We start from the raw sequence: 26,236 nt of genomic DNA on the forward strand, positions 1-26,236 counted from the left end.
TCCAAATCACTCCCTCAACCGTTGTCGTCCGTCAGAAGTGGTAACTAAGTTTTTGTAATTTAATACCAAGGTATTGTTATACATAGTATACATACATTTTGTTAAAAATGAAAAAAAAAAAACCTAAAAACTTTAGATTTATGGTATAAATAACTGGGAATGGTCATCACAGTCTGTGAACAGGGTCCATATAAATGGGATCCAATGCACAAGAATAAATCATAAGGGACTACAGCACCTGTGTAATACATTTCATGAATTTAGTGTATTTGAATGGCACTTTTGTGTATACATTTGTATAATTTACTTGGCTTTTAATAGAATTAATTATTTTAACACATATGCTCCCTCAGGAATTTTAGAATGTTTTTTCTTTTGATATATGAGCAAATTAAACTGTGATTAACATTATAATGGAAGAGGCTTTTACATGTTGAAACATGAGTAACAATTATGCTTCAAATATGAAATTAGATGCTGCAGTGTTTTTTGGTAATAAGCTGCTAAAACAATCACTGCATTTCGAAAAAATGACTTAACAGATTTTCAGGCCCTACTGTTTGCTTGTGTTGGATTTTTAAGGAAATAAAACATTTCAACATATAAAAGAGTTTCGAAAGAGTTCAAAATCATGTAAGCATCATCAAAACATTCCTGAGAAGCCATAATAATGAGCACAAGATCATAGGCATTATGATAGCAAAATGTTTATTACGATAACAAAATGTCCAGCACACCATCCTGCTAGGAGGTGCACTAATTTTTTGTCATACTGGTTTTAAGTCATTAAATAAACAACTCAAATGTCATTAAAAATAAAAGGGTTTACTTGCAATCTTTTAAAACTTGGACAAAAGAGATCTGGTAGGATACAAATACGCAAAGAAGATGAAAAGAAAAAGGGTGCCAGCATAGAAATATTAACAATTGTTAATTTATCCATTTGTAAAATGGTGCATATAAAATCCATAGATCTAAATACACAAAATTCATTTTAAAACCACAGAACTCAAACAGCTCCCCAAGAAATAAAGGTAGGCTAATACAAAAATAAAACCAGTTTAAATTGTTCACAATTCGAGCAACATCATATTAGAAAGGCATCTTACTATCGTGTTGAAGTTTGTATCCCCTGCCTGACCATGTTTAGTCTTATATACACAAACACAGAGACATTCATTAATCCACATTTGCTTAAATCAGAGTGCTTCCTGGTTTGGTGAACATAATGAGCTGGTTTTAACTCCTCTTTTAGGTCTATGTAATATTCCATAGAACGCTTCCAACAAATCTTCAGAACTGGTCTTAATTTGAACCTCTGAAACTAGATCAAGAGTTCAGTCTGACAGCTTTACTGCTTTCTGAGTAATACCATGTGATAGCATTATCTGTATCCTTCCGTGCAGGACTGCAACACTGTGCAACAGAGAAACAATGAAATGAGAGTAAAGATGTATTGCAGCAGCTTGTGCCACATTGTATTCCTTCCTTGTGCATAACGTCCCGTCTACAAAACTAATTATTGCACTTTGAATAGTAAAATCCAGCATCACAAAATAACCAGTGAACATGATAAAAGATTAAGGATCTGATTTGAAAAAAAAAAAAAAAAAAAAGGAAAACGCTGAGGTAAATGTAAAACCCATTTCATGATTATTTTTGTGCAGTAATCAATATCAATAAAACATTTTCCCCCACTACCTCTCCACTCAAACCAATCTTGTTTCATGCTGTGAAATGTGGGGTTTTCCCCTTTAAGAGGGATAGCGCAGGAAAATGATTTCAGTCCGTCACTTTAGCAGCCTCGAAATTGACCGCCAGTTTCCGGTTTTTCCGCTTGGAGGCCGAGCCGGGCGTGTGAGGATTGGCGTTCTGCCTGGGCGTCTTGGGGGTGGACTTATCTGTGGGCTCGTGGGTGCTGATGGGTGGGGGGGTCTTGGGGGCTGATTCAGGCATTGGGGGAGAAGCAGCCAGTCCAGCGCTTGGGGTCTGGCCAGAATAGGCAGAGCTGCCGGACACTTCCTTGGCCTCTTGGTTCTTGGTCCTGCCTGAAACTCTCTTCTTGGTCACCTAAAGTAACAATAGCATGTTATAGCTACAGTTATTTATCAGGATAAAAGGGTCAATGACAAATAAGTGTGTCTGTGTTATTCTTTGTATTTTGAATGAGTTTTATATCAAGTTTATATTTAATGACTTAAAAATATTGTGTTGTAAACATTAAAACATTTTCATAATAAAAACCTCAATACATCTGTGTTAATATTTTTTATTTTCTAAAAAGTTTTTAAGCATAGTTTATAAATATAATGATTATTGATATGATTATTAATTCATAAATATCATAAAAGTTTCTGGGGAGTTCCACCACATGATTTTTACAACCTGAACTGATCTTGACCAATCTACCGAACATTTTAAAAGACATTTTGACCTTGATGCACAGTCATGAGTAGGGTTGGTTATCCGATTCCGGATTCTGCTTATCGATTCCAAATCTTACTGATTCCTAGTTTTGATTCCAATAAGAAAAAAAAATTCACAGTCAAACATTCAGATGTCAAACATATTTATTCTGTGTCTATAACATAAATCATTCTGTTTGCAGCTGAATAACATGAGCGGAAATCAGCAGCTGACAGAACACTTAGGCCTACAAGAGGAACTTTTGCCGATGGTTTTAACAAAAATAGCAATAACAACTAGACTAATATACATTTCAAACATTAAATTGTTAAAGACAAGTAAAGAGTCAGTAATAAAATGGGAACAAACAAATCAATTAGAAATAGCATAAATGAACGAACAAATTTCAGAGATTGAAAACATTACGTTTTAAAGTTTTAGTTTTAAGTTTTAAAACATTGCATAGTTTTTCGATTCAAAAATAAAATATAGATTTATCCTCATTAAAGTTATGAAAGATATTGAATCTAGATCAGTGAATGATTTTCTTTTGTTCTTTGATTATCATTAATGACAGGCAGCATGTTTATTAGGCTGCTGTCTCTTTAACACCGAATGCACGCCGATCTAAAAATACTGTTACACAAGTGTTTTCTTTCTCATCGGTTTACATTCATGTAAGGCAAAAGTCCTGTTTACGTGGATATACTGACTTAATTTGGGCCATATTGGTCACAAAATGTGAAAGGGAAATCCTGGAACTACTTTTTCTGCAGTGGAAATGCACAGAATGGTTCGAGAGCGGACCCTTTTTGCACCAAAGATGGTTTAAAATCACATTAGAATGCACATCTTATCGAATCCCCCATTCATAGAAATTTGGAAGTGGTTCTCGTTCCCAACCCCATTCATGAAGGTTAATATAACTACCCATTTTTAAGTTTTTTTTTTGTTGTTGTTTTTTATTTGCATGTCAGTTAACCACATGATTTTGCGGATTTTGTTTAATATTTGCAAATTTTATTCATATTTTAAAAATCTCTTCGCATTTATTTGTGGCTCAAAATCGATTTCTCTGGAAATATAATGAACCGCTTTGAGATGCAAACATTGGATCATGAACTACACGTGTGTAAATGTTCACAGTGTAATGCTTTGTTCTAAAACACGCAGTGTAATTAACTATATTGTTATTTAATAAAAATAGACACTACTGTGTGTATCAACTTGATGTCAGAAACGTGCAGCTTGTACCAGAGTATCGATACTATGGAAAAAGAGTACTGAAACGGTTTCAAATATTCAGAATCGATATGTATATTACAAAAAAAAATCTAGATTTTTGTCAATGTTATTAAGTAGTTCTCACCTGTAGGGGAACAAACTGATTGTGGGATCCGCTGGGTGCTAATGGCACATGGGCCTGTGCTCCAGGGAAAGTCCCCCCATAGAACGGCTGGCCCTGGTGGGGAAACTGCATCCCCCAATGAAGAGGTCCATAGCCTTGTGGGGGCATCAGAAGACAACCTGTGTAAATGAAACATCAGAGCAAGTGGAAAAGTAAAAAACAACTGAAATAGAAGAACAGGATGTAACAGAACAGACAATATACTCAGACCTGCCGGGGGACCAAACATGGAGGGATGAGGTGCAAGTGGCCTCATCTGCTGGACTCCGGGGAATATGGGAGGAGGGAGTGGCAATGCACCCAGTGAGTTCTGCAAAAGACAAGATGATTTCATTTGGCAGTGAAAACGTACTAAAATAATTACAGACTCTACTATTATTCAATAAGGCACATAATTTATTATACCATGAGAAAACTTGTGTAGTTCTATCACATATAATTGTATTTATTTTTTGTTAATTAACACAAATAGATAATTTCTGGACTATAGTTACCAATCGTTGAAGGGCAAAGAGAGCAGCTTTCTCTTTAGCTTCAGTTTCAGATTGACACTGAGGACCGTGAACCAGCAGGCCATTAGACAACTTCACCTGACACACTGTCAGACTCTGTCAGAAAAAGAGAAAATAAAGTAGGTCTCATTCACTGAACTACATACAGATTTGTGCTTGAAACCTGTGAATGAACTTCCAATATTCATATATCAACAACTTATGCCCAAAAATGTATTCTTAATTGAAAAAATAATAATAATATTAAATGTCGTAACTGACAAACTGGCAGCATGCAAATGTATGTCATTCTAAACAGATGCATTAACTGCTCAGACAAATTAAAATGTATACTGCACCATATTTTCACACCACACACTGGTCTTGTTGTCAACAGGCTTTTAGACAGAAATTTTTGTCTGATGTTTGCGTATGGATATGAAGAATCCACACAATTATTTATGAATCAAACCCATTGTTTTATGTCGGTTATGACAATATATGGCCTGGGTATTGAGCATTTTATTCTTCTTCCAACTTTCTGGTAAGAGTTGTTGTAAAGATCTAACCAAATCAAACTAAAAATATAATTAAATTATGATTGTCTTTTTTTTCCATATCTATTTCTGGTTGGACTTATGGACGATCTTATGCTATCTTTAGGCAGCACATTTTACAAATTGTTTACATTGCATATTAGTAAGTAACTATTTAGGTTTAATAACATTTGTTGATATTCGGCTGTGGGCATTTCATGAGCTCCTGTGTATTTACTGTCTACTAAAAACCACATTATTACAGATTACACAGACGTGGATGGGGTTTGTGAGATGGACCAACCTGTCTGTTGTGGAGGATGGCAAACTCTGGAGGTCCCATCCCAAGGCCCATGCACACACGCCCGAGTTCAGTGGCCAGGCTGGGCAGGAGGGGTGGCTGGCCAGCCAAAGGAGGACGAGGAGCCGCTGCTGGAACATCAGTCTGAGGACTATTTATCCGAGCAGCTGGGAGACAGATATCACCTATAATTATTCACTGTGCATCTCAGGTTTGAGGACTAATCATCTAGCTAACAAAGTAAAGTTCCACAGCCTGAAATCGATTTGACACATTGCAGTACCTAGTTTTTTGCTGGAGCGCCTCTTGCCCTGCTGCTGAACACTGGGGTTTGCTGGATCCTGGCCACCGGTGCAATCAGGGCCACTGGGTCCAGAGTCAATCTTCAACATTTCTTTCAACACCAGAGTTCCTTTCTGCTCCAAGAAAAAAAAAAAAAGACCATTCAGAAGTCATTTTAATAGCCATACTTTCACACTCATTTGTGCTGTGGATTCAGGAACCACGGATTACAAACCATGGCAAAGGACTGTGGGGAAAGAGGCTCTCCTGATTGGTTCTTGGGCTCTGTAGGTGAATGATTCTGGACATGCTCAGAATCCTTCGAGATCTTCAGATTGGCTATAAGCTCCTCAAATTCCGTAGATGCCTGTAAACAAAGAAATGAATACTGTAAATTAAAATAATGTTATACTAATTATAAAAAAATTCTGGACAATTATTATTTTTAGGTAATGATTTAGATGAATAAATCATTGCACATGACTCATAAATCATTGCACAACTCATGAGAAATAGTGTAAAGTGGAATATTTATTTAGGATGTTTATGCATTGTAAACTGGCACCAGCATATCAATCTACCAGTGATCCGCAATGTCACGCAGTTGGTTTGATTTAGATAGGAGTTGAACGGGAAGCAAAGAATGGATAATGGTCCTGGCAGCTGTTTGTTCAGGTTTATTTGTAGCTTTTATCTTCCAGAAATACTGGTTGATATAGAAGATGGTCACCAGTGACTTTCATAATAATACCAAGAAAAAAAAACTAAAAAACACTATGACAGTTATGGTGGACCAGCAACTGAAGGTACTGGAAGTTGTTTCCAAACATGCGCAAGTTTCGTTTATCTGTTCAATCTGTCTTTTGTGTTCAGCAAAATAAGTGAGTCATACAGGTTTGGAACAACTTGAGGTTGAGAAATTATGATTTTCATTTCTTCACACGCAATGTCATTTCAAGCCTATGTGAATTTGTTTTCTGCAGACCACAGAAGTAGATATTTTATAGAACTTCATTTCTGGGTAAACCATCCCAGTCCACACACAAGCCACAAACCTTATTTGAAGGCCTTTGCACGAAATCCATATTCACATCCTCATTTCTCTTCAGAAGTCTAATATTGCCACCGGAGGCCTGCAAAATCAATAAACACTTATTAAGCATTTAGTACGACATACAAGAGAAAGCTAATAAAGAAAACCTGATGTTAGAATATAAGCTACTATATAAATGCGAAATGTAAAGGTCATTTTATTTTATAACTAGTGACAGTGATCAAATGCTGGGGGGCTTGACAGCTGAATTATACGGTTGCGGTGATGTATAAAATATGAAAACATACAAGTTTGCTGGATGGGTTGTTGCCTTGGCTTTGTTTGCTCTGTCCTTCCAGCTGTTGCTGATGTGGCATCGGTCCACTGCTTCTCCCAGCCTGTCAAAAGTAACACCAGGTAAACATCATATACTAACCAGTGATATTTTAGCATCGTTACTGTACTCTCTTAGCATTTATTCATATTTTGGATTAGTTTTTATTTTTATATTTTCATTTGAGTTAAGTTTTAGTAACTTTGTGTAAGCCTTGTTTTTACTCATTTTAGTACTTCAACTTTAAACCAATGTCACTTTTGCACCTTACTGAAATAAATTAACCTTAATTTCTATTTTCAGTTAACGGTAAGACTGATCACAAGCACACAGAGTAAGAGAGAGCACTCACCTTATTTTGCCAGTGAGCCGGTGGTTTCTGGGGCATTCCTGAACTCTGAAGAGACTGCCAAACATTACTGAACTCTTTCTCATTCCTAGAGCCCTAGAGGAGCACAAAGAAAAGTGTTGGATAATGGATCATGGACAATCGCCAGAGCAGTAAGGCCTATTAACCTCACACAATTCGTACCTTGTGTTGGTTTTTCTGGCTGAGGGCTTTGTGAGGTGAGTTTCTGTTGCCCTGAGTGTCGGCCCTGAGATTAAAACTCTGTCGACCATTCTGCTGCTGTCAACAGGAAATTCAACACCATCAGACTATCTTCACATGGAACAACACACTCTCATTTGCATTACTGAACAGGAACCAGTTGGCACTTCACAGATTTCTACTTAATTCCACTTTAATGTAATTACCCCTTAATATTAGGACCAGACTTAACACACAACTAGTAACTTTTGAGTCGTTGTGCTCATGCAAATCTGTTTTTATATCGGTTCAAATCTGTTTTCTATTGTCTTTAAAAAAAGACAAAATCTAATAAATAATACCAAAAAAGAAAAAAAAAAAACTTTTATTATGAGTGTTGGAAACAGTTCTGCTGTCTAATATATTTGATGAATAAAAGGTTAAAAAGAACTGCATTTATTCAAAAAAAATCTAATAATATATATATTCTAATAATATATTTTCTTTACTACCATTTTTTTTATCAATTTAACACATCCTTGCTGAATAAAAGTATTGATTTTATTTAAAAGAAAGAAAAAAAAATTACTGACCCCAAATTACTGACCAGGAGTATATTGTTATTACAAAACATTTATATTTAAAAAACATAGCTGCTTTTTTTTTATTCATCAAAGTATCCTAAAAAAGTATCACATGTTCTGAAAAAATATTAAGCAGCAGAACTGTTTCCAACCTTGATAATGAATCGTCATATTAGAATGATTTCTAAAGGATCATGTGATAATGATCCTAAAAATTCAGCTTTGCATTACAGAAATAAATGATAATTTAAAGTATAATAAATTTAAAAACATTTATTATAAATTTTAATAATATATCACAATATAAAATTTTTTCTGTATTTTCGATCAAATAAATGCAGGCATGATGAGCAGAAGAATCTTCTTTCAAAAACTTTTGGTCTATGCTGTATATATATATATGTAAATGTTTAAAATGAAAAGTAGACACTTTAGTTGCATTTAACATGCAAATAATTTTTGTAACATTTATTTGACGTGGACACCAAAATGTGATATCAATCTGAAGTAATTCTAGCCTTACGTCATTAAAAATCTATTCATATAAAATCCAATGAAAAGTACAGAGTCCTAGACGAGTTAAATCATCCCAGTCCTGGGCTAAAGTCCAAACTCACTGCTTCAGAGATACTGGACTCTAGCACAAGGAGTGTAAAGAAGGATATTTTATGACCTATTTGCGGTTATGAGGGCTGAATGAGTGTCCATTACCTGCGTAGGTATAAACGGTGAGCATGGCGAGTGGTTAAGGCCTCCCAGCTGACTCTTGTGAGTGTAATGAGATGAGGATGAGGGCTGGGGTTTGACGATCGCAGTGAGTTTGTGAGAGCCATGCTCCTTTCTGCTGCCGTGGCTCAGGTTGATTAAGGCACTGGGGGGCAGTCGATAGCCACGTCCCGGAGAGCACCTGCACACAGAACAGATGTGTTAAGAATCCTGTCTGACACTCACACACACGACAGTTTAAATGTTTTGTGCTGCTAAGACTTCTAAAGGGGTCATATGATGCTGCTAAAAAGAACATTATTTTGTGTATTTGGTGTAATGAAATGTGTTTATGTGGTTTAAGGTTAAAAAAAGAAAAACATTATTTCCACATACTGTACATTATTGTTTCCCCTCTATGCTATGCCTTCGGAAATGCGTAGATTTTTACAAAACTCATCAGTCTGAAAAGGGAGGTGTGCTGTGATTGGCCAGCTATCTAGTGCATTGTGATTGGCTGAATACTGTGTGACGGAAATGTTATGACCCTAACATATTGTGATGCCCTGTCCGGCTGGAGCAACAGGACGTAAACAAAAAACATTATAAACGTGATATAAACATGATTTCTAGTTGTGTCTTCTTTTGGAAGGCTAAGCAAAGTAGTTTCAGCGTCACACCGCCAAAAACGCAATACTGTGCAATATTATAACAATTTAAAAGTTAAACTGTTTTTTTTTTCATGTAATTTATTTCTGTGATAAAATAAAAACTTTCAGTATTTAGTATTTTTACAATACTTTGCAACATTATAAATTTCTTTAATGTTACTTTTCTAACAATTTAATGTAAATCTAAATTTTGCATCATCCACTGAGATAAGTAACTACTGCACCTGACAGTGAGTCCTCCAGCAAACTCCTCATCAAACAGCACTTCATACAGAACTTCAGCCTCGCGCTCAGCTGATGGAAGAGGAAAGACAAAGAATGAAGGACAAAACGAGATGCAGAAGGATGCCGGAGAGTTTGCGTTGGGTTTACACTTTTACCTCCTTTGATGCCAATGACGGTTCCTCGAAGGCCGAGAGGAACAGAGAAGCTTTCTCTCACATTGACCACACGGTCAAACAGATGGTACTCTGCGTCAGGATCTGGAACAACACCGTGCTGCTGCTCCAAAGGCTGTAGACACACACACACACATTGAATATTTTCTCTCTGACTATATGAACAGTATATAAATAAAACAAATACATATAATGTATAAACATCGACAAACACATACCCTAAAAACCAAGTGGGGCTTCACAGTGACCCGTACTTTCTTGTTCGACTTCTTTGCCTGTGAAGCAGAGAGATTAACACATCATCAGCAGACAGACAGGAACAATATCTGGGCTTGTTGAGGTTTGGATGTGATCATCACTTTTGTTTTCTCCAGCTCTTCTTCAATCTTCTCCACAATGCCGGCGTCCAGGATCTGCAGATCACATGAAGCTCGGGAAGAGGAACTGACTGGATGGTTTCTCAGCCAGCCCTGGATCTCCTGGATCTTTTCAGTGCTGTTTAAAGCATCACAATGATAAACAGTCGCTATTACAAAGTCTGGCATGCTGAAAATGTATTGCAATCTGATTAATTATTGGTAATAAAGTGATATTACAAAAGGATATGCATTCTACGTACTAATGCTAGTCTAAAACAGATTCAAAACCTACCCATTCTCATCTTCTCCTGGCCAGATGTCATCTTCATAAAAGACGTCATCGTGACTGTTTCGTGCTACAAAGTCAAACAGCTCTGAAAATCTGAGAGACAAGGACGTTTTTTTTTTTATATCTGCACAACCACAGGCACAATTGCAAGCAAACACACGACCTCCAACACAAATACACACCTCTCCAAGTATTCAGATAAGAGTTCCTCTACAGCAGCCGAGTAGAGCCACTCTTTCTCCGTTCTCTTGGTGTAGCCTGGAACTTCCTCGTTCTTCTTGTTGAACTTGAGATTAAGACCCACGTTGGCTTTTTGCTCTCCATGAGGACTGAACAGAGCAGCATTAATTCAAAAACCAATCAAAAATAAAAAAAGAATATTGTTCATTAATGAAAAAATCTATAGTGTTAAACAAAAAACAAAAACTAAATTCTGTGGATGGTCCAATATTAAAAAAAGGATGCCCTATACACTGATAATTAAAGAACAAACATCAAAAACTAAAGCCATTTTCAATGCTGCAAGTTAATTTAGGCATCAAACATTATAATGTACAGTATGAAGAACATCAATTCATTGAGATTTGCTAAAGATAAAATTTAAGAGTTATTGATTTCTTAGTGTTTTTAAAGATTAACTTTAAGTTTGGGAAAGATGATGGCAAAAGTAATCTAAATGTTAAACTACAAGAAATGAGCGGTCCAATTAAAATATCCAAAACTGACAGATATCATATTCATTCATAAATATATATATATATATATATATAAACCGATAACTGTTCTGATCCTGGGGTATATTGTGTATCCCTGTGAAATGTATCATGATTCGAGATGGATAAATAATACTAGACATAACATTGTTGCAGAGATGAACAAATACAGTGCTTTTAAATAAAAATAATGACAGTTAATAAAAAAAATAAAAAAAAAGCACTTTTACAGATACTTTCCAAGGCACTATATAGAGAGTACACTGATAGTATGAAATAAATCGTATACAAGCTAAACAAACCATCCAGTGTTTTATTCAAAAACCTGAATTCCACTGACTTTTTCTTGGATCCTCTTCCAATGAAGATGCTTCCGGAGAACCGTGAGACGAGGTAGCTGGTGACACCAAGGCGGGAGGCAAGCACGTACCCGGGACTGTACTTCACAGAGTATTTCTGAACAAGAACGAAAGACTATTGTAAAATCTGAAAACAAAAGCAGACCAAGGCCAAAACTAACAAAGTAAACTGAAAAAAAAAAAAAATCCATTAAAGTTTTGACAGACTGAAACTTACATGCTGGTTCTGTTTTAAGCCATCAAGCTGAGGTTCACACGGTACAGAGAAGACCACTCTGACCCGCCCCTCACTGATGACGTCACTAGAATCTTGCACCTAAGCGAACAGAAAAACATCCTACATAACTGGCATTTAACTATCGGAGCTGGTCTGGAGAGCAGAAAAACCAGTACATACATCTCCCATTGCACCGTAATATGGGTTTCCAACCATAAAGACAACAGTTCCTGGGGGAAACAGCTCCTCCAGTGTCTTGAAGCGAGCCAATGATGAATCAAACGCTTTGATATCCTGAAAAAAAAGGAATGGTTAAATCATCTGAACAACTTCACATTTTGAAGAACTTCAGGTTTTTGGTTAGAATTCCTGTTTACATTTGGGCTGGTGGGATATTTACCTTCACGACAGTCTGGTATGGAAAGGGCAGGACCTGTTTGGCAAACTGCTTTTCCAAATGGACCTTTCCGCTCTGACCAATCACATACTTCCTGCCTGTCAGCAGCTGGCCGTATACCACAACATCTGTCTCATTGATCACAATGCCTTTGCGCTTGCCGAAGCTGAAATGCAGATAAAGTCATATTTTACATACGGACAATCATACATTCAAACTCAACTTGGCAGAATTTACAATTTTCTCTGAACATGCATAGCTGATATTAAGGACTATTGAAAAATTAGTTTATACTGTAGATACCACAACCTCTAGGCATAAACTATGGTCAAATTTGCAGCTTATTCCGAACAAAAAGCACCCACTTTGACAGGAAGAGACTGTGCAACTGACCACAGTGACAATTAATTACACCACAATGAAAAAAAAAAAAACCCTCTGCCACACTGAAAAAAAAAAAATGATGAGTGCCTTTTTTTTGTCCAATCTATACATCAGACAATCAGAGACTGATTCAGATTTTGAATTATAGTGAATTATTACAAATGACAAATAACATGAATAAAAAGGGCAGCATACTGCTCTGAGAGGCCTTGAACATCTTTGACCCAGTCCTTCTGCTCTTTATCAGTCAGACGGGTGACTTTAGTAGGCGGTGGGGTGTCACCCAGATACAGCACCTGTGATGGTTCGTCCAAAGAAAACCTGCAGAGTAAGAAGACACAATTAACAGACTAAAAGAGAGAGTTTGAGTGAGCTACGTGACTCCATATGGCAGGAAATCATTTAGAAATATCAATAGAGCAAACAAACTTTGTTTCTCCATCTGAAACCGCTACAACCCGAGCTTCCGTCAAATGGGGCCAGTTCACAAACAAAGGCTTTCCAAGAACCAGAGCTGCAACATCTTCCACCTGCAATACAGTCACATGTTTTACCAAAGTACCATAAAACATCATTAACTGAAAAGAAGGTTTTTTTTTAAGACTTGCAGAAACTCTTGTCTGAGGTAGTCATTAACACAATCAAGTCTACAAGTGAAGCGCCTTTAGTGTGAGGGGACAAACTGCTCACCTGTTCCAGCTCCTGGCTGGCTAAAATCTCCAGCATCATGTTCTCCCCTCTGCTGCTTTGTTGAAACACAGTCACTCCAGTTTTCTTCTTATAAAACTGTGTGATATATACAACAGAAAAATCTGCATTAATCCTGTATGATCTGATCCCCATTAATGGGATAATATGTGATAATCCGCAGACAGGCAGTTTGAGGATTATTTACTTTATGACGGATGTGCTGTAAGGTGGGGAAGCCACAAAAATAAAGAGCTCCTCGGTCAACCCTATGGCCTACATAATCCAGTGGGACACGCCAGGCATCCATCGGGATCGGTGTTTGCCTAAAAAAAAAAAACATGGTGCATGTTATTTCCACAAGACAACATATAATACATCAAGCGCTGACACTGTTCAGAGCGTGCTGAAGTGAAGTGTAAAGTATACATGTAAACACAAAAGTGACATATTCAAACCAAAACATCAAAGGTGCTGTAGGGAACTTTTGTAAAAAAATATTTTTTACATATTTATTAAACCTGTCATTATGTCCTGACAGTAGAATATGAGACAGATGATCTGTGAAAAAAATCAAGCTCCTCCCATTGGTCCTATTGCCATTTGCAGAAAGTCATGCACTATCGGTAAAAACCAACCAATCAGAGCTGCGGTCCGTAACTTTGTTTGTGTTCAAAATGTAGAAAAATTAACATAATAAGCGAGTACACCATGAATCCATTTTCCAAACCGTGTTTTTAGCTTGTCCTGAATCACTAGGGTGCACCTATAAGTGTTTATATTCGGACTATTTTAGATTGCTTCGGGGGTACCGCGGCGGAGTAACCCAGTACCTTTGTGATTCTTCATAGACATAAACAGAGAGATGTAGTTCCGGCTACAATTTTCTTCCGCAAGACGCAAGCAGTTCTGTTTATTAACCGCTAGAGCCTCAAAAGTTACCGACTGCAGCTTTAAAGTTTGTTAATTGTAAAGAGAAAAATCTGATTTATTCATTCAACTGTATGTGATAATTATAAAGTGCAAAGTGTAAACACAGAAATGTGACCGAAATAATAATGAATAGAAAAAATAATAACTACATTTATCTGTAACTGTAAAGTGAAAAGTGTTCATGTAAATACAAACGTACGACACTACCGTATTTTTCGGACTATAAGTCACACATGAGTATAAGTCGCATTTATTTAGAACCAAGAACCAAGAGAAAACATTACCGTCTACAGCCACGAGAGGGCGCTCTATGTTTTCAGTGTAGGCTACAGGAGCACTGAGCAGCATAGAGCACCCTCTCGTGGCTGTAGAGGGTAATGTTTTCTCTTGGTTCATTTCTCTTGGTTCATGTCAAATTAATTTTGAGAAATAAGTCACACCTGACTATAATTCGCAGGACCAGCCAAACTATGAAAAAAAGTGCGACTTATAGCCGGGAAAAACGGTATATTAAAGGGACAATAAGTAACTTTTTCGGGATTTTATTATCTAAAATCAATATTTTTATTCATAAATATGCCCTCAATGGTGTACAAATACCTATGCCAATGTTTAAACTAATCCTTGTAAATGAAGAATTTATTATCTTTATATACATGGGACGGGTAGGTCGACGGAGGCTTCCATGTAGTTCTGCCATCTTGCAAAACTATAATAGCAGAGAGGGACAAAAAGTACTAAGCCAACGCGTTTCCACAGCGCATTTTCGGTCAGAGCCAGAAATGCAGGTGCAGAGCAGTGAGAGGCGCTTGAAACTGCACCGGCAAGTTTAAAAGTCTGGATTGCATTCTTATTATGGACCATACATATGCCACGCCACAGGAGAAGAAAACATAGTCGCCAAAACAGTAAAAAATAGAACGTAAAAGGAAACGTGACCGTAGATTACAGAAAACAAGAGTTAATGTCGGGGAAGCTTTTTCTAGGTGGAAAGAGCTAATGCTTGATAAAGATTTCAAAAGAGACGCTGAAGTGGCCAGTTTTCTTCTCGACAGGTAAGTCAGTGTTACAATCTATATTATAATATTTTTTTTATATCTAACAATGCATATAATTCAGAAAATATAACGAATAAATTAGACATAACTACTAATTACAATATTTCATGTTTTCCACAGTCAGTAATTCATACTGTAACATTCGTTTGTTAGTTGTCATGTTGCCGTTTGTTTGAAATAACACACCTGTTCACCTGAAGGAAAACTCGAGGAAGTGCTATTAGAAGACATCCTGTCAACGCTTTTTGGTACATATCGCCTACCGTAAATGCAACACGCATTTGAAAAAGCGAGGCGCTGGAGAGCAAAATTAGTTTGAATGCAAAATACAATTTCACCACTAGATGGGAGTAATTCCTACTTAGTGTCCCTTTAAACAGAGTGCATCATCACACCATATTAACATGTGAGTGGGTGAAATATACCGGGCAGGCAGAACATACCTGACGTGGCAGTGGAGGATGTTAGGAAAGAGCTGGAGGAGGGGGGAGTTGTAGACATAGTCCAGCTCTTTATCAAAGCAGTAGACGGCACACTCTGTATGTCTGTTCCTGGCCTTCTCTGATGGAGTCAGTTTAACAGTGTAGGGCTCCATAGCAGCTAACAAGCATTTCTGAAAACAAACCAATATCATATCATGAAAGTGCACTTCCATCGCAGTCGTTGTGGTGAAAAAGATGTTTAAAGCACCTCGTCGATAAATGGGATGAGCACCACGGCTTCCCACTCCTGCTGTTTGCCATTCAGGTCCGTTTTGAAGTCTTGTGGGTAATACTCAACGATGGGTGAGCCCGGGGACGTCATCAGATGCTGTGAAGGACAGACAACCAATAAATGAGGAAGAGTTTCTAAGGAGCATTGACGTGACGGGGACGTGAAGCGAGTGTGTCACCTGGTAACACTGTGGAAGAAGCTCTTTGCTGGCTGAAGGCAGAACAGCCAAGAGCTGCTGGAACGGCATGAAGGGTTTGCCCAAATCAAAGGCCAACTTGAGACTAGAGATGTTCCTCACATCAGAAAGGAAGGGAGCGTAGTGGTTCGGATAATACCTGTAGAGATTTGAGAGGAAAGCAAAGTCCTTCGAAACAGCCACTGCATCAAAACCAACCCAATTAAATGTTTTTATTTAATACATGTAACTGATACTTTAAAGTAGATCTGCATAATCGTAATAAAGCATGCATTAAAATTAATGTGCATTTAGGAATGCAAAATGGGCAAATCTTCAAATACTTCATAACATAAACTAGAAATTAAGCCACAAATGTTAGCATTGTAATTGTAAAATTATATTGTTCCTAAAAATATATATTTAACAGAGAAATAAAAAAATACTTAAATATAAATATTATTAATATAATAATATTAATATTATTATTTCTTCTTATTATTATTATTACCAACAGTCAAGCGCATCAAACCTTGATTTTTCTTTAAAAAAAAAAAAAAAAAAAAAAAAGACATCTCTCAAATTACGCAGCTCTCCTTAGAAGCCCACTTCACTGAATTTTTCCACTCTTTCTCTCTATCAGCTCACCAGCTCCAAGACTGAACTCCATGGTAGTAGTAATGCAAGATCCACTGGATCCCCTCCACGTAACATTTAGCCTGATTGGCCAAAAACTCACTGCAACATGAAATAGGAAAAAAAATTTATCTTCCCGGAATGGTTCATTTTAAGACACAGAGAAAACATGCTTTCATCCTTTCCAAAATTAAAATGAACGGAGACTCACTCTGAGACGACTTCAACGCCCATCTTGGTCATGTAGTAGGTGCGCTTGTATTGTCGAAACTCTGTTTCAAACATGTCATCATCTTCACCGTCTTCTTCTGTGCCTTCGAGTGCATTGTGGACAATATGAAGCCTTATTTAGAAGCTGAAGGCTTTAAAATGTGTTATTGTCTGGTTGTACTTCATTTTATATTGTGTGCACTAACAGTGTACTAACACAAGAAAGTACTGCGTAATATAAGGTTACTTATTACTTGGCCTTGATAAGGTTAGGTGTAGGGTTATGTTCAGGGTTGTGCATAGAAAACGCACAGGATTATAAAATAAAGTGCAAGCCAATGTCCAGAACAATGATCAACAGTAATGGACATGGGGTTTGGATTTGTGTACCTCTTCCTGAAGTGCTGTGAGACTCATCGACTCCAAGAGCGGCGAGACACAGGGAGTCTTCTGCAGACTGGAAAAAATAAGTGGTCCATCACTGATCAATGACTGAAATTTCAGTATGTTTTCCACCGAATAATATATCACTAAGCATAGAATATAGCACATTAGTTGTTTAAAAGTGAACAATTCTATAATTTCCTCACCCTGACATTGTCAAAACTTTATGAGTTTGCTTATTATGTTAAGCACAAATAAGATTTTAAAAGAATGCTGGTAGCCAAATAGCTGATGGTAGCCATTTCCTTGGAAATCAATGGAACTCAATGGCTACCGTTAGCTGTTTGGTTAACCCAAATTAGTGGGTGTGCTCAGCGGAAAAAATTAATTCATACAGGTTTGGAATGATCGAGTGAGTAAATTTATTTTACTTTTTGGTTGAGCTATTCCTTTAAAAAGCAGTTATTGTAAATGAAATGATCACAGATAATAGTTTTGATTTACTCTGCTTGACTGAAACCTGGCTAAAACCAAATGATTATTTTGGTCTAAATGAGTCTACTCCACCAAACTACTGTTATAAGCATGAGCCCCGTCAGACTGGTCGTGGCGGGGGTGTTGCAACAATATATAGTGATATTCTCAATGTTACCCAGAAAACAGGATACAGGTTTAACTCTTTTGAAATACTTCTGCTAAATGTTACTCTGTCAGACATGCAAAAGAAATCTAATGTATCTCTTGCTCTGGCTACTGTGTATAGACCACCAGGGCCGTATACAGAATTCCTGAAAGAATTTGCAGATTTCCTCTCAGACCTTCTAGTTACAGTTGATAAGGCGCTAATCATGGGAGATTTTAATATTCACGTTGATAATGCAAATGATACATTAGGACTTGCGTTTACTGACCTAATAAACTCCTTTGGAGTCAAGCAAAATGTCACCGGGCCCACTCATCGTTTTAATCTTACACTAGATTTAATTATATCGCATGGAATCGATCTTACTGCTATAGATATTGTACCTCAAAGTGATGATATTACAGACCATTTCCTTGTATCGTGCATGCTCCGTATAACTGATATTAACTATATGTCTCAGCGTTACCGTCTGGGCAGAACTATTGTTCCAGCCACCAAAGAAAGATTCGCAAATAACCTGCCTGATCTATCTCAACTGCTAATTGTACCCAAAAATACACACGAATTAGACGAAATTACTGACAACATGGGCACTATTTTCTCTAATACATTAGAAGCTGTTGCCCCAATCAAATTGAAAAAAGTTAGAGAAAAACGTACTGTACCATGGTATAACAGAAATACTCACTCTCTCAAGAAATTAACTCGTAGTCTTGAACGCAAATGGAGAAAAACTAACTTAGAAGTTTTTAGAATTGCATGGAAAAACAGTATGTCCAGCTATAGACAGGCTCTAAAAACTGCTAGGGCAGAGCATATACACAAACTCATAGAAAATAACCAAAACAATGCAAGGTTTTTATTTAGCACAGTGGCTAAGTTAACAAATTACCAGATGCCACCTGATTCAAATATTCCACCAACGTTAAATAGTAATGACTTTATGAATTTCTTCACTGATAAAATAGATAACATTAGAAATACAATAGCGAATGTAGATTCTACACCGTCTAACACTTCAGTTTCATCCATCGCACCCAAAGATAAACTGCAGCGCTTTACAACCATAGGACAGGAAGAGCTAAATAAACTTATCACTGTATCTAAACCAACAACATGTTTATTAGATCCTGTACCCACTAAATTACTGAAAGAGCTGTTACCTGTAGCAGAAGAAACGCTTCTCAATATCATAAACTCGTCGTTAACTTTAGGACACGTCCCAAAACCATTCAAGCTGGCGGTTATCAAGCCTCTTATTAAGAAACCAAAACTAGATCCTAGTGTACTGGCAAATTATAGGCCTATTTCAAATCTTCCATTTATGTCTAAAATTTTAGAGAAAGTTGTGTCTGCTCAATTGAGCACCTTCCTGCATAAAAATGATATGTATGAAGAATTTCAGTCAGGTTTTAGGCCCCACCATAGCACAGAAACTGCACTTGTTAAAATTACAAATGACCTGCTCCTTGCGTCAGACCAAGGCTGCATCTCATTTCTAGTCTTACTTGATCTTAGTGCTGCGTTCGACACCATAGATCATGACATACTCATAGATCGATTACAAAACTATACAGGTTTTGTTATGCTCTAAGATGGTTTAGATCTTACCTGTCCGATCGCTACCATTTTGTTTACTTAAATGGGGAGTCATCTCATTTATCATCAGTAAAATATGGAGTGCCACAAGGATCCGTCCTAGGTCCCCTTCTATTTTCAATATATATGTTGCCCCTTGGTAATATTATTAGAAAATACGGAATTAGCTTCCACTGTTATGCTGATGATACTCAGCTATATATCTCAACGAGACCAGATGAAACTTTCCAATTATCTAAGCTAACAGAGTGTGTTAAAAATGTAAAAGATTGGATGACACACACTTTTCTCCAATTAAATTCGGATAAGACAGAGATATTAATTATTGGACCAAAAAACACTACACAGAATCTTGTAGATTACAATCTGCAACTAGACGGATGTACTGTTACTTCCTCTACAGTCAGAAATCTGGGTGTTATATTAGACAGCAATTTGTCTTTTGAAAATCATATTTCCAATGTTACAAAAACTGCATTCTTCCATCTTAGAAACATTGCCAAGCTACGAAACATGTTATCTGTTTCTGATGCAGAAAAGCTAGTTCATGCATTCATGACCTCTAGACTGGACTATTGTAATGCACTTCTAGTTGGTTGTCCTGCTTCGTCAATAAACAAGCTACAGGTAGTCCAAAATGCAGCAGCTAGAGTCCTTATGAGGTCAAGAAAATATGGTCATATTACCCCAATTTTACAGTCTCTGCACTGGCTACCTATTAAGTTCCGTATCAGTTACAAATTATCATTACTTACCTATAAGGCCCTAAATGGTTTAGCTCCAGCGTACCTAACTAGCCTTCTACCACGCTACAACCCATCACGCACCCTAAGGTCACAAAACGCTGGACTTTTGGTCGTTCCTAGGATAGCAAAGTCCACTAAAGGAGGTAGAGCTTTCTCACATTTGGCTCCCAAACTCTGGAATAGCCTTCCTGATAATGTTCGGGGTTCAGACACACTCTATCGGTTTAAATCTAGATTAAAAACACATCTCTTTCGCCAAGCATTCGAATAATGTTTCTTTTTAATTGTGAGTGTAGTTGCATCTGTTCAAAGTTGCATTTTTATTCATTAGCTTGGGTTAAACTAATTTTACTTTGTTGGATCAGCAGCTATGCTAATGATGTCTGTATTTTGTTTCTATGTTTCGCCACGGGATTTACATCCCGTGGTAACTAGGATTTAAAAAAGCTCCAGTCTGGATCCAGAACACCTGAGAAGAGATGATGCTGACCCTCAGAGGACCCCAGATGATGCTAACCTTGAATCAACAAACAGAACTAACAATTATTGCTAAATGTGTGACTGAATCATATAATAACTTAATAATATTGATAGTTCGTCGTCTAGCTGACTACGTCTTGTATTATTATTATTATTTTTTCTAAAATCCTGTCAAATGTGCACAAACTACTAGCTACTACTAAATATTGTAGAAACATAATTTTCTGTAAAGTTGCTTTGTGACGATTTATTTTGTAAAAAGCGCTATACAAATAAACTTGAATTGAAATTGAAAGTTTAAAAGTGAACAATTCTATAATTTCCTCACCCTGACATTGTCAAAACTTTATGAGTTTGCTTATTATGTTAAGCACAAATAAGATTTTAAAAGAATGCTGGTAGCCAAATAGCTGATGGTAGCCATTTCCTTGGAAATCAATGGAACTCAATGGCTACCGTTAGCTGTTTGGTTAACCCAAATTAGTGGGTGTGCTCAGCGGAAAAAATTAATTCATACAGGTTTGGAATGATCGAGTGAGTAAATTTATTTTACTTTTTGGTTGAGCTATTCCTTTAAATTACAAGGTTTCATTCAATGATTACAGCGGATACCAAAAGTTCCTATTTTTTAAGTTGCCGAAAATGTCATGCATCAATAGTTCTCTTTTGTGCACTGCATAGAAAAAAAATACAACAAACTGATTTGGAATGACGACAAGTCATACATTAATAAACCATTTAAAATATATATATATATATATTATTTATTTTAAATATATATTATAGACCAGCAAGAGAATGCAACCAGCATTGCTATTGCACAAACTAAGACAAAAGTTCTCATTCATCAAAGCCCTATTCATGAAGAGACAAAAGAGGTGAAAGCAGAACCAGCAGGACAAATTCATTTAGAAGACAGGAACCTGGTAACTAAAACTGACCCTTACTCACAGGAGACAATGGAGGCAGCACGTGGGTACTTCTAACACCCCCTCTTCAAAACTAGGACAGGCTGCTCAATGTTTGTGATGATTTTAAAAGAGAATAAGAAAATTGGATTCTGATATGAGATGAATAATTCCACCTCATACAGTGTGCCATCCGTCTTACTGCATTCTGCTCATATTCACCTTACTCTTCTTCATGTCTTTGACACCGGCCTCCTCGGCTGCCAGCCCGGCTGCTTCGTTCAGGTATTTGTTCCCCACCTTACTCTCAAACCACTTCAGATCTACAAACACCTCGCTGAAATGCTCCCGGTCGAACTGAAAACAGAGAAGAGGGTGATGACACGGAGCAAGAGCTGAACGGGGAGGATTTTCAATCAATAACCTTTCCTGGTTATATGAAGATGAAAGAGATCTGCACTCGTCCAAATTCAAAGGCTTTTAACATATATTGCTAAAAAAAAATGTACACAAAAAAAAAGCACAATCGTGCAGAATGTTTTTGGGTATTAAACCTCCTTCAGTGTCATGTGCTACCAAGCAACACCTACTCTGCTTTTCATCTTACAGGTGTTGTCTGTATTTGGCATCCGAGAAGTGACTAAGGGTCTGACCCATGTCACGAATGCAGTCAAAAACAATTAATAAAAATTGTGTCATTTAGATAAGCTTCCAGAGAACAAATATGCATTTGATTTTGTTATATAATTTATTTGGGAAAAAAATTTAATGACTGATATTTAGTGTGTGTGTGTGTTAATCAGGTACAGTAATGTACTGTTGTAATAAATGCAAAAAACAAACAAAAATTTTAAATCTCAAAAATTATCAAGGCATGCTTTTCACACTGTAAGTAAATTAACACTAATGAAAAATATTATATTTAGATTTTTATATATTTAAAATAACTCTTCTTTTTCACTATATTATAAAATGTAATTAATTAATGTGATGACAAAGCTGAATTTTTTCATTAGTTATTTTAGTCATTACGCCAGTCTTCAGAGTCACATGATACGTAAGAAATCATTCTAATATGTGACCCTGGACCACAAAACTGGTCTTAAGTCACTGGGGTATATTTGTAGCAATAACCAAAAATACATTGTATAGGTCAAAAAGATTCTAATAAACCATACATCAATAGAAAGCTTATTTAATCAGCAAATTTGGAAACATTTATTTTGGTTTTGTGGTCTCATATGCTGATTCTGTGCTCAGGAGAATTTTCCTATTATCAATGTTGAAAACAGTTGTGCTGCTAATTATATGTAAACTGTGAAACACTTTTTTTATTCAACATTCTTTAATGAATTGAAACAGCATTTATTTCAAGAAAAAACCCGTCTAACATAAATTATAAATGTCTTTACTGTGACTTTTGATCAATTTAATGCATCCTTGCTGGATAAAAAATGTAAGTCTTTTAATAAGTAAATAAAATAATACCATAATAAAATAAAAAATACCAAACACTCACTTCTGACAACTTCTCAAGGTACTTCTCAAAGTTGGCAAGGTTGAGATGACCGTTTTCATTCAGGTAGCCTGATGGAGACGACAGTGATCAGCACTAATCTCAGCATTACGCTTCCATCACAAGTCTGCACATGATCTGCTATTACACTGACTCACCCCCCAGACTGGGCAGCACGCTGATGTAAGTTCGATAGAGCAGCGGCAGTGCATCGTGATTGATGTGCAGGTGAGGAAGATGAGGGATGAAGTCGTTGCCCACCAGGAAACCCATCAGAACCCAGTCATCTATGATCCGCTCCAGGTTGTACTCAAACGAGATCTTATTCTGATGGAAATACAGACAGTCAGTATATTGTTTACAATGACTTTGTCATTCATTTAGCTTTAAGTAAGTTTAGTGCCATATAAGAGAGTGTCATATACTCTCACCCTGAGCTCTGAAAACTCATAGTCGATGTATTCCCTCATAAGGGAAAGATGTAGCAGGTGAAAGGTCGTCTCCTCAGGAGCTGTTATCCTACAGACCAGAAAAACACATTATAAAGAAAAACAATCTTAATGCAATTGGAAATAATGCCACACTTACCTCTTTTGTGACTTTTTGCCTCCGAAGCGAACCTCCTCCCTGAGGAGAGAAAAATTAGGCTCATGGCTGGTCAAGCCAAGCATTATCTACAAAAAAAGAGGAATGAGAAGAAAGACAGCTTAAAATAAATCCAAAAACTACTGATATGACTATGACCGAAATGTCTCTGTTATACACAGCTGTACTCACCAGGTCGGCATCCAGACCATAAAGGCAGTGTCTTGTGTTTGGGTCATGACCCGGTCTGGTGGTCTCAGAACGAATGAACTCCATGATCTTGTGCTCTCCTTCACCAGGGGTCTGAGAAGAAACAGGAGATAGAAGAACTTCACAGAAACACACACGACACAAAGCTTTGAAGCCATGCAACTCACCTCGTGACCAGACAAATACACATTCACTCCCTGCCACGATTTGTCTGTGGACAGTTTATTGTGAACAAAATATTTCAGCTGTTCCTGCAGCCTGGCCATGAAATCCGTTCCTACAGAGGTCAAGTAAGAGAAACAGATAACTCATTAAACATTACACATCAGGATTTGTCAGCAAAAATGTCCCATTAAAAAAACACCAGACAGCCAGTAACAACTGGCAAAAAATAATGATATACAACATCACTAGGACAGTATAAGACCAATAAAGGTGCCCACAAACCAGGGGTGATGCAGTTTGAGTCAAATCTGGCCTCTGTGGGCAAGACTTCACCCTTCTCCAAGGCCTTCTTGATTTTCTCCTCAGCTTCTTTTGCTGACCTTTAAAACACAAATGACATCAAAATAAAAGTTACTTCAGTGTTTCAAAAATTCACTACCATTCAACGTTTTGGGGTTGGTAAGGATTGTAAGGTTATGCCCTAACACAGTTATTTATACACTTGTATCAAGAAAGCAGTGCAAAAAGAATTATCATAATAAAAGGCAAGAAATAGCTAGTTAATACATGATCTATCATAAACCATCAAATTCAAATCCTTAAAGCAGCCTTCCATGTTTCAGTCTAAATTCAATGTAAATTCAAATTCAGACTCTGGTCTTCTGCTATACCTGAATCTTCTTCCACGCTGCTGGTTCATCTTGGCCCTGGGTGCAACACCATCAACAGCCATGAAGAACACTTTCCTGGGCTTGATGATGCGGAAGAGCACCTCCAGGTAGTGGAAAATGTCAGCAAAGATCTTCTCTTCAGAAATACGGAAGTGTACATCTTCATCATTGGGGTGGGAACACTGGTGGATGATCCCATTCATATCTAAATAAAGGTTGTCAAACTCTGGAATCTGAGATGAAAGGGAGCACACAAGTGGGTTGGTGTAAACTTGACAATATATGACTAATGTCTCGGAGAAAAAAAAAAATTCTAAAGAGTAGTTAAAAGAAATACTCCAGACTGCAATTCATATAAGAAACTTTAAGATAACAAAACGCATAACAAGTGAAGACAATGCAATGGAACTATTCACTGGAAGTATATACTGTGTTTTTGTATATGTGTGTATATGTGTGTATATGTGTGTATATATATATATATATATATATATATATATATATATATATATATATATATATATATATATAATTGCCGAGCCATTTTTTTTTTATTAACTTAGAAAAAAAATAGATTCAGCTGATAATTAATTACATCAGTCAAACATATCTCCGAATAAAAACGTTGTCTATTAATATTTTAAATATATATTTAACAGTCATTTAGACAAGAAAAGCATGATGGCGGTTCTTCGTCTTTCAATAAATAAAGTGAAAATCTTTAACAATAAATAACAAACTAGTAAAATCACTCTCTTAAAACCTAGTGGGCTACCAATCTAGGGTGCCGAATAATGGTCGAAATGTTGTTGATTGCATAGTTAAATCAGCTGCTACAGTCTTAGCTTGTGGTTCTCGTCACAGCTGGTTGAATATTTATGACAGCTCGTTAGAAATCACCTACGATGCACAGAGCTCATTGCATCATGAGACACAGTCATTATTATTTACATTATAGAAGTAATGTCGCTAAATCATAAAGATAAAATTCCCGTCTATACCGAACATATTCACGGTGTCGGGACAATAAAACGAAGGTTTTGGTGTCTTTTAAGTGTATGGCTTAAGCTTCTGTTCTCAAGCTCTATGAGGCCTGTTATATTTAGCCAAACTAGCTCACCTGATGCTCTTTGACAACTTCACTCAGACACGGATACCGCTCCGATATCCAGCGATAAAATTTAGGCACCCCCATCTTCTCATGTAAGTATTCAAACAAAAATAATGAAGAAAAAACTTATATAGAGGCCAATGTGAGCAGAATTTCATAGGCTGATTTTGCTAGTCGGTTTTGTTTCTGAATGAGCTGTTACTGTCCAGCCAATAAAATGTCCGTGTGGAAACTCGCGTGATGTAACATCTTGTAATGTTGTTCCGACACTCATAGAAACGTAATATTTGATTTTACAAACGTCATGGACCTAGCAGAATATTTATGTGAAAATGTACAGATAGTCCTACTTATGTAATTTTCATTACTACAAGAAAATATCATTGAACTTCCAGCACACTCTTCCAGC

The 26,236-nt window shown here is 36.8% G+C and overlaps 1 protein-coding gene across 3 annotated transcripts; it reads right to left on the reverse strand.

The window, feature by feature from the left end:
- Positions 1-687: 687 nt before the first annotated feature.
- On the reverse strand, positions 688-26,236 carry LOC113115476 (5'-3' exoribonuclease 1-like). Of its 3 annotated transcripts, XM_026283082.1 has the most exons (43): positions 25,837-26,235; positions 24,717-24,949; positions 24,328-24,425; positions 24,048-24,157; positions 23,863-23,973; positions 23,674-23,759; positions 23,517-23,604; positions 23,244-23,412; positions 23,089-23,156; positions 21,792-21,926; positions 17,200-17,266; positions 16,811-16,913; positions 16,612-16,701; positions 15,967-16,123; positions 15,765-15,884; positions 15,518-15,687; positions 13,292-13,409; positions 13,087-13,182; positions 12,826-12,926; positions 12,592-12,717; positions 12,016-12,178; positions 11,796-11,909; positions 11,616-11,714; positions 11,380-11,495; positions 10,509-10,655; positions 10,330-10,419; positions 10,038-10,173; positions 9,897-9,953; positions 9,661-9,793; positions 9,505-9,574; positions 8,616-8,811; positions 7,324-7,419; positions 7,144-7,236; positions 6,766-6,855; positions 6,480-6,557; positions 5,660-5,791; positions 5,426-5,558; positions 5,146-5,309; positions 4,309-4,422; positions 4,025-4,124; positions 3,776-3,933; positions 2,435-2,509; positions 1,908-2,070 (listed from the first exon to the last, which is right to left on the reverse strand). In XM_026283082.1, the coding sequence occupies exons 1-42, from the start codon at positions 25,909-25,911 to the stop codon at positions 2,447-2,449; spliced, it is 4,863 nt and encodes a 1,620-aa protein (XP_026138867.1). In that variant the 5' UTR covers positions 25,912-26,235; the 3' UTR covers positions 1,908-2,070; positions 2,435-2,446. The 3 variants fall into 3 exon arrangements, with proteins under 3 accessions (XP_026138862.1, XP_026138856.1, XP_026138867.1); XM_026283077.1 differs by lacking the exon at positions 2,435-2,509 and having other exon boundaries at positions 688-2,070; positions 7,324-7,416; positions 25,837-26,236; XM_026283071.1 differs by lacking the exon at positions 2,435-2,509 and having other exon boundaries at positions 688-2,070.

This window comes from Carassius auratus, chromosome 2 (assembly GCF_003368295.1).
Source record: "Carassius auratus strain Wakin chromosome 2, ASM336829v1, whole genome shotgun sequence".
Classification (NCBI taxonomy): Eukaryota; Metazoa; Chordata; class Actinopteri; order Cypriniformes; family Cyprinidae; genus Carassius; species Carassius auratus.

What these genes read in the sequence shown, in the direction of transcription:
- LOC113115476 (XM_026283071.1), bottom strand. Translation starts at nt 25,911, where the DNA reads ATGGGGGTGCCTAAATTTTATCGCTGGATATCGGAGCGGTATCCGTGT. An exon ending in AAGTTGTCAAAGAGCATCAG is followed by an intron (nt 24,950 to 25,836) that starts GTGAGCTAGTTT and finishes CTTTCATCTCAG; the next exon opens with ATTCCAGAGTTTGACAACCT. An exon ending in CTCAAACTGCATCACCCCTG is followed by an intron (nt 24,158 to 24,327) that starts GTTTGTGGGCAC and finishes TGACCTCTGTAG; the next exon opens with GAACGGATTTCATGGCCAGG.